At 40.9% G+C, this 8131-nt stretch overlaps 1 protein-coding gene across 1 annotated transcript; it reads right to left on the bottom strand.

The window, feature by feature from the left end:
- Window positions 1-3326: 3326 nt before the first annotated feature.
- On the bottom strand, window positions 3327-7911 carry bub3 (BUB3 mitotic checkpoint protein). Its single transcript, XM_035613307.2, has 8 exons — window positions 7727-7911; window positions 6655-6849; window positions 6482-6551; window positions 6240-6391; window positions 5803-5961; window positions 5426-5603; window positions 5040-5256; window positions 3327-3716 (listed from the first exon to the last, which is right to left on the bottom strand). The coding sequence occupies exons 2-8, from the start codon at window positions 6847-6849 to the stop codon at window positions 3707-3709; spliced, it is 981 nt and encodes a 326-aa protein (XP_035469200.1). The 5' UTR covers window positions 7727-7911; the 3' UTR covers window positions 3327-3706.
- Window positions 7912-8131: the final 220 nt, after the last annotated feature.

Raw genomic sequence — 8131 nt, 5'->3', positions numbered from 1 at the left:
TTAATTTATCCAGCGGACCATTAGACCTGACCACTTACACTCTGGAAAGAGCTGCAGCACATCAGCAACAAAAATCATTTTTCTTTTCTACAAGTGCAGACTGGATGGCTTTTAATTAAATGAGAAATCTACAGAGAGGTTTCCCTCAGAGGTGATAAACCATCCACATCTGGCGCATCCTCGCTTTCTGCTCAGCTTGGACAGTTAATGACTAGTCACACTTCACTTCTTACATTATCGATCAATCTGCAGATTCTTTTTATTCCAGCATAGTCCAAGTCGATTATTTCAGATGTTTAAATTTGTTTAATCAACAGATCAATCTGAAGATATCCAGTTTTTTTAAAATCATTTTGACAAAGAACTTAACCATATTCTCACATTTGAGAAGCTCAACACACCGGTTTTACTAATGACACCAGGTCATCAATTTACTATCAAAATAGTTGCTTATTGATAAGGTGTCCGTCGCCTGATTGTTAATCAACTGCACCTATGAAAACTCTTCATCAAACGGCAATTGAGATATGGAATTTTAATTACTGAGCTTTAGAGCTCCTGGTAGGTAGATTGTGTCCCCTCTTGATAGAGTCAAGTACATGAGGGTGATACAAAGCTTATTATCCAACTCTGTAATTTTTTTTACCCATTTCACAACATGTCATCTCTGTAATCAATAAACTGTTCTCCTGCTGTTAATTTAATTGCAAAATATGCAGTAGCTTAATATCGACCAAAGTAGCGTATTTTACTGATTTATTAACTATGAGGAGACATTATTTGCAAGTTAAAACACCTTTTGTAATATAAATTGTTACAGAAAGTGGCTGACGCCAATCAGGAATCCTTACAGTATGTTTCTGAGGTAAGAAAAGACAGTTTGGAAAAAATAAATAAAAATAAAATAAACCTTCCTTGCTGACATCAGTGTCACAAAGAGCTGCTGAACTGCTGCCACCAACAGATTTAATTTTTTTCAACACTGTCTCCAAGGAAACATCGCCCAGCTTCAGATTGGAAAGTCTTCAGATAAATAAAAAAAAGTTTGCTCATTAAGAGTCACTGATATGCTTTATTTACATAACTTGACACCATGCATTATTATGGCCTGGTGTCACTGTCTTCATCTGCAGTCTGCAATGTGGTAGTGAAACATTAGACAAAATCAGAGTAGAGAACCGGTGTCAATATTTTCCCCATGTTTCATCATGTGATTTCCTCATTTTCTCTGCAGTTGACGTGGAGGACGGTATCATCAAGCTGGATATAATATTAGAAACCGGTCTTGAGAGAGATACGGTGTCTGGTTGAAGGTCACCCGTGCTCTCCTGAGTGAACATAAGAGCCTCTTGTGGTTGGGTTAAATGCATCTGACAGGCTGTTGGAGCACAATCACCCATTTTAATTGTCATGTAACGGTTTCATGTAGAGCCAAACTGTCTGCAACACTTCAGCGGCTGGAAACCAGAGCCGGGCCACACGACCACAGATGTGGTTAACTGGGCCTTCGCTGAAAGACCGGAGACATTTAAATGGAGAAATCTCTAATTGGAAGAGTATTAGGGCGAGGCATGAGGAAAAAAGAGTGGAAATGTTGAGAGTAAAGTTAAACTAAATCAGAGGAAAGATTTTTTGGGGGGATTTCGTGGATAAAGTCAAACCAAATCACAGGAAGATTTATTTTTGTGTTTCATGAACAAAGAAAATTAAAGTCCAAATGTTGAGAACAGAGTTGACTCCTCTGGTCCATTAAATCCAGTCCGAGAGAGCAGGTCGTGTTCCATCTTTCTAAGATTGTCCGCTTTCTCCTTCTGACAAAATCTCTTCAAAATCTCAAATCACTGATTACCAAAGTGTTCATATGCTTAAAGAGAATTTCCTCGTTACTAAAACAGATTCTGTAGCACAATTTCGCCAATTCATCTAGACAAGCCATTCTGGAGCCAGTCATATACACTAACATTAGTGGATTGATATATTCTTCAACTTTCATCGATATGCACGTTTGTTTTTAGTTCTCTCATTAAGTTGGACTTCATCATCGACATTAAAACTTTTTTTACATTCTCAAAATGGGGAATGTAAAAAATCTTACTGTTTTCATTTTTATTTCTCATATCTGGCAATAGTCCTCTTCAGTACTCTGGACACAGGCTTTGAGGAGGATGCTGATAATGCAACAGATGTATCTGCTGCAATTTGTTGAATCCTTTATGTTACTGAACAAAAAAACCCTACACTTCTGCCTCTCTACAGGCTGTTTCACGGTCGCAAATACACTAATTGCTTTACTCCACCTGACAAATTGGCAGCAAAATTACTTTTCCCTATAAAACAGCTATCCACCACGGAACAAGAAAACCGTAACAGTTTTAATGTACACTCAAAGAACTCAATTTTCCAATTAAGCGGAAGCCAAAGATGACAGGAAACAAGGTAATTTGCCGTAGCCCCAACAACAACCCCCACCCCCTGGCCATTCCACGAGCAGTAATTATGTCCCAAAATGAATGCCATTTCATATTAAGCCGCGGTCCCAATCGAACGTCAAAGACAGACTCATTATCGACAATCACGGGAATGAGTTACATCATTTAACCAAAACCGAACTAATCATTTCCAGGATACCGCGGAGGCAGATAGAGCCATTAGAAAAAATTGGAGCTCTTAAACAGAATAATTGACATCTATATCTTTCTCTGCTGCTTTGGCTGAAGGGCTTCAGAAATTGCATTAGTTGCAATTGAAAATCTGAACCGAGGGGGGAAAAAGGACGGCACTTGAGACTTTTGCAGGGCACTGCTGTGCGGTCCATGTCCCCATTCATACAACACTGCACCGGAAGAAAAAAAAAGGTCGGCCTTGCTTACGGATCTGCAGCCGATAAATTCAGGAACACTGGAAGAAGTACGAGTCTACAGAAACATCTCTGCTTTGACCTTTTATTCCATTTATTAATTAAATTAGTAGAATGTATAATAGCAAAATATAATCAGCTCTGATTAACCTAAATCCACCACCAAGGGTTCTCATTGGATAATGCATTTTTTTACTTCCATGTTGAACTTCCCCACCCAGGTCATCCAGTTCTGTGGTTTTCTGCAGTAATAAAGCAGGATCTGGTTTAGGCTGCAGACCTCTGATGTCTATCAGCACAGGTCACCGTCTGTGGGGCAAGTGGAGCCCTCGGCAAGACGAGTGGATCATCGATTCCCCTCAACACATCGCGGAGAGAACCTTTTCTGCCCCGACACATTCCTGGCATTTTCTTTTTTCCCCCCTCAGGTTTTCTTTCGCAGGTATTAAATGTGACAAATGATGCAAAGTGGTTTTTGTTACGTTGGTCAACCTTTTATTAAACAAATGAAGCTCATATCAGTGTTAAAAGAATACCCAACTCAATCAATAAAAAAGATTATGAATTCAGTTTGTGTTTGATAACTCGAAAAACGACCATGCAAATGCAAAAAGACGTCAAGAAAAGGAATCAGGTTTTTAGGCAAGACGACAATACCTGGCCATCAGAACATAGAAAGAACAAAGAAATATTTAACAAGAGCCGGAAAAGAAAAGATTTTTGACAAACATTTACTTACAAGAAAGAAAAACGGTTGTATACGAATAGAATTAATAGTTAGGAGACAACATGGTAAATAGTACACTGGATGCCAGCAGATAACCCAAATGGAACCATTCCAAGGTGGACTTAGGTTGACCTGTAAACCAGAGAACAGATTCAATCAACCTGAGAGCAATCGCTGGACCAACGCACGGGTGATGAGCTACACTGACTGCTGTATCTGAGGTTCCACGCAGTTTTTGCAAATTTACACATCCTTGTCAAATCAATTAAAATTGGATAAATGTGGAGTGAACAACTCTAAACACTAATATTTTGAAGATGCAAAACAGATGATATAAAAACACTTGGTCAAACTCACCCATTTACTCTCTGAAGTCAGAGAACAGTCGGTACGAAATGCTGAACTTTGTTTGAACTCAATATTTTGAAAAAATGAAAAAACCAAAATAGATTTTGTCTTCCCTGCTGCTATTGTGAGACTAAAGTGGGAGCATTTTGTACTGACATAACAAAAGATTTCATCATGGCTCTTTTCCACTAGAAACCCGTCAGTTGATTCCTTTGATGAAAACTTATTTAACCAACAATGCGGGAAACAAACCTCATTTTCTGGAGTAGCTGCACCAGGAGTTCCACTTCCATGTTGTAAATGTTCACGTCAAATATTCCTTTACTCGTTCTTGAAATGGAAGTAAGAATATCCTGAAGGGATGAATAATACTGCAGACATCTGCTATCTGAGCTCCTGGTTCATTAAAAAAAAAGCTGTGTCTGAACTATTTGACAGTCAATTTGTTTAAGCAAAGAAAGCAAATGATTCCATGTCCCAGTTTGTCAAAGCTGCTTCATTTCTCTGTCTCGTGTGATTGTGAACCTACAATATTTGGTTTTGAACTGTTGGTTGGACAAAGCAAAATCAAGGACATTGTGATGGGCATTTCATTTTACTGTCTTCTGTCATTCTATAGACTAAACAATTAAATCGATGTGACCTTCTACTTAACACTGGTCGTACTAATTTAATCTCCCCATTAAGGAAAGTGCCAGCAAACTATATAAGCACATTTCAAGTCATTGCAAAACCAACACCACAAACAAAAAATTTACCACATGAAAGCAACATGTTTAAAAGAAAAAAAAGTTTTAGTTTCACAAATTGTAGGATTTAATACAAAACCATTTTAATCGATGCTTTACATTGTACTGGAGGTCTCTTTTTGTCTGGACACATGGTGCACCACTGGCAGCACAGATAAACAGACTCAAGGATTTTCAAGTTCTCATCTGTGCATCTTTCAACTGTCGGATATTGAAAAGTGAAGGCGCAGAGATACAGATCAGCGTACGCTGCAGGTGGACGTGCTCCGTGTGGATGCAGCTGCTCACAGATTCAGATGGTGGACAGGTGCCGTGTTATGCAGTACTACAGACCACCGGGAGGGCGGGGAGGACTCACTTGGGCTTGGTCTCGGCATCAGTGACCTGGCGGATGAAGATGGCGTCCTCTGGGTGGCTGATGTCGCCCTTCTCTTGCATATAGGAGGAGGCAATGGCGAGCATGGTGCCGTCGTTATTGAAGGCAAGCGAGGCGATGCTGGTCGGGTACCGGTGGAACTGACACAGCCGCTTCTTGTTGAAGGGGTCCCAGATGTTCACAAAGCCGTCCGAGCCACCTGGAAGAAGGGGAGCTCAAGGTCAACCTCAAAAGGTTTAGGCTGCGTTACTGCTGCTGAGATATGGAGCTATAATAAGTGTGTTCAACCTTGGCAGCTCAAGACTTAAGGTCACAGTTAAAAATATGAGCTTTGTGAAAACAATTACAGAAACAAACAAAATCATTACCTGTGGCAAAGGTGTTATGGACACTGTGGAATGAGATCGCATTGACAGGGTAAACCTGCTCAATTCCTTCCTCCTTCAGCCGGTGGCATTTGAAGGCATACTTCTTCTTCTGAACCTCCTGACTTGGGTCCAGGTACTCCACAGCGACACGTCCTTCGATTGAACTCAACACATAGCCCTGGAGCCAAGACAGAAGATACCAAGTTACAATCCAACTTTTTTTTACATTAACACAGGAATCTGTATCTGTAACATGAAACACTATAAGGAGTCTATTGGGAGGAGACTATCGGGAAACATTAACTGTAGTCTGTATGTTTCATTTAAACTGTGTGGAGTTAAATTGATGAAAAAGTCGATTGTGGTTCAAAGTGTACCTGTTTGTTGGGGAAAGCTCGAATGCAGCGAGTCTGATACTTGAGGCTGGACTCTCTTCGCTGCTGCACGTAGCCCATGTTCCTCAAATCCCACACCAGGACTCTTCTTCCAGCTGTGCCGACGATCAGCCGGTCTCCAGCCACGGATAGTGTGTACACCTTTCACATAGAGAACTTGTATGAGACCGGAGGGGAGACGACAAAAGCAAGACCTAAAGTCTCACTCAATACCAACACAATCACATGTAAGGGAATCACAGTGAAAAGTCAACTATTTTCTTTGTCATAATTTAGCGTAAATTCAAAATAAACTAGCAATGGCATGTCATAATGAATATAATTAGTAAATCTTGCACATTTACACCTTAAGAAATCATCTTAATAAATTCCATTAAAATAACTAAATCAAAAACACCAACGTGCCTCTGTTGCTCTACCTTTTCGGGCTGAGTAAAGGTGCCAGCGTTGCAGGGCGTCCTCGGGTCCCACAGCCGAACTGATCTGTCCCAGCTACCCGTTACCATGACGTTGACCTCTGGGCAGTACTCCACGCAACGAATGGGGGCATCGTGTGCTCCGACTATTGTATCTGTTTAAGGAGAATATTGCAGCAATCAATAGAATAGAATAGAATGAATGATATTTATATGCGTGTGTTTTTAACAGGTTTGTGACATACCTTGGTCTGTGTTCAAATCATGAGTTTTTAACTGCGAATCTAATCCTCCGCTCCACGAATGTGTTGGGTCCTGCAGGTTAAAGGTGAGCGTTACCTGTATGTACTAGACTTAGGTTTTGACAAGACAACAAGGAACATGTTAATATATATATATATGCAAATCTGTGACCTACATAAAAAGCACAGTCAAGAACTGGAGCTGTGTGCTGGTACTTCATCCGCATGGTGTTGCCTCCGACATCGTAGAGCCGGACGGTGCAGTCCCACGAGGAGACCAGCAGGAACTGAGCCGTGCTGGGGCTGAACTTCACAGCAGAGATGCTGTCCTCTGGTCCCTGGTTCAGCTTGTACTCGTTTGAGCCCGTCATCTGCAGAAGAAGAGCAAATAATCCCCACTGATTCTGAAATCAAGACTAACAGACAATACACATGAGGTAATATTACACATTGAAGTATTATTTAATACAATCCAATTAGACCATAAACTGAAGCTTTGAAAATATCTACATAGCTGGACTCGCACTGTCTAAACATACATTGATTTTTTCAATGACTATGTATTTAAGTCACACTTCAAAATATCACAAATAGTTGTTGTTTGGTCCGCAATCTTTAGATTCAAAAGACAAACACTCAAATTGATTGTAAAACAACTTGTTTCACGTTTTTAACATCAGCACGCATCTCGTGGTGGTTCTGATGAGAAGAAATATGTTCCATGAGTCTCAACAATAATAAATAGATGCGTCCTTATTGATTTGCTACCGATTCTGTCAGGAATGGCAGTTGCCAGTAAACTTGAGGGGGGGGGGGGGGTTTCTGGAAATCGATGTGCATCATTTGAAAGCCGCTGTCAAATGAATTATAAAGCAACATGTTCAATGCACTCCCAACATCCGTTATATTAACTGGAAGTAGCCGACTGGCTAACTTGAGGATCAATGGATGTCCTGCTTGTTGTTAGCCGTGTCCGGCGACAGTAGCTGGGAGTTTAGCTAACAAACGCCACCGAGCTTAGCTTTCATCGTTCGAGCAACACAAAACGTTGTTCCTTAGTACCGAGGGCCTGAAGAAAGACAACTCAAATCATCGAGTATTTGATCTCGTGCGACAAAACAACGCTAACTGCTCCGTAACGTCCAGCAATTACACCAAGCCCACGTCCGATGCTACCGGTGTTTGCTAACCGGGAAGGCAACGCGGGTTAGGAGCCCTGCTCTTTCGTAGCCGAGTCGGTTCACTTACCGCTTCAGTTGGGTGCCGCTCAGACGAAAGCGATTCTTTTATTCAACGAGCCTAATTCCTGTGCCCTGGTATTGTAATACTATAAACACGTGTTTAACGTGTGAAACCACGGAATAGCAAAATGTGGCTACTGTGAAGCTAACACTCCCCTCTCTAAGCAAATGCTGCTGGACGCCCCGGCGGACGCTGATTGGTCGAAACGAATGTTCGAATTCCCGCCTGCGATGTGATTGGTTTATTTGAGTTGACGTTTATTTCCGTTGTCTGAGCCCAGATCACATGACAGAGGACTCTCCCCCCTCTCTCTCTCATTGACACACAGGATGTGTTTTCTGTTTTAATCTTTCATCATTATAAATCCAATATGAATAATATATATATAATTAACTATAACTATACTAAAAT

Source organism: Scophthalmus maximus, chromosome 16 (assembly GCF_022379125.1).
Source record: "Scophthalmus maximus strain ysfricsl-2021 chromosome 16, ASM2237912v1, whole genome shotgun sequence".
Classification (NCBI taxonomy): Eukaryota; Metazoa; Chordata; class Actinopteri; order Pleuronectiformes; family Scophthalmidae; genus Scophthalmus; species Scophthalmus maximus.
Note: the sequence above shows the minus strand (reverse complement) of the source record. Positions and strands in the feature narration are given on the sequence as shown.

Bases quoted from the DNA above. Each gene is read 5' to 3' on its own strand.
- bub3 (XM_035613307.2), bottom strand. From the start codon at position 6,849: ATGACGGGCTCAAACGAGTACAAGCTGAACCAGGGACCAGAGGACAGC. The intron at 6,392-6,481 runs GTATGTCACAAA...CTCCTTAAACAG, and splicing joins TGATTTGAACACAGACCAAG to ATACAATAGTCGGAGCACAC. The intron at 5,962-6,239 runs GTAGAGCAACAG...TCTATGTGAAAG, and splicing joins CCTTTACTCAGCCCGAAAAG to GTGTACACACTATCCGTGGC.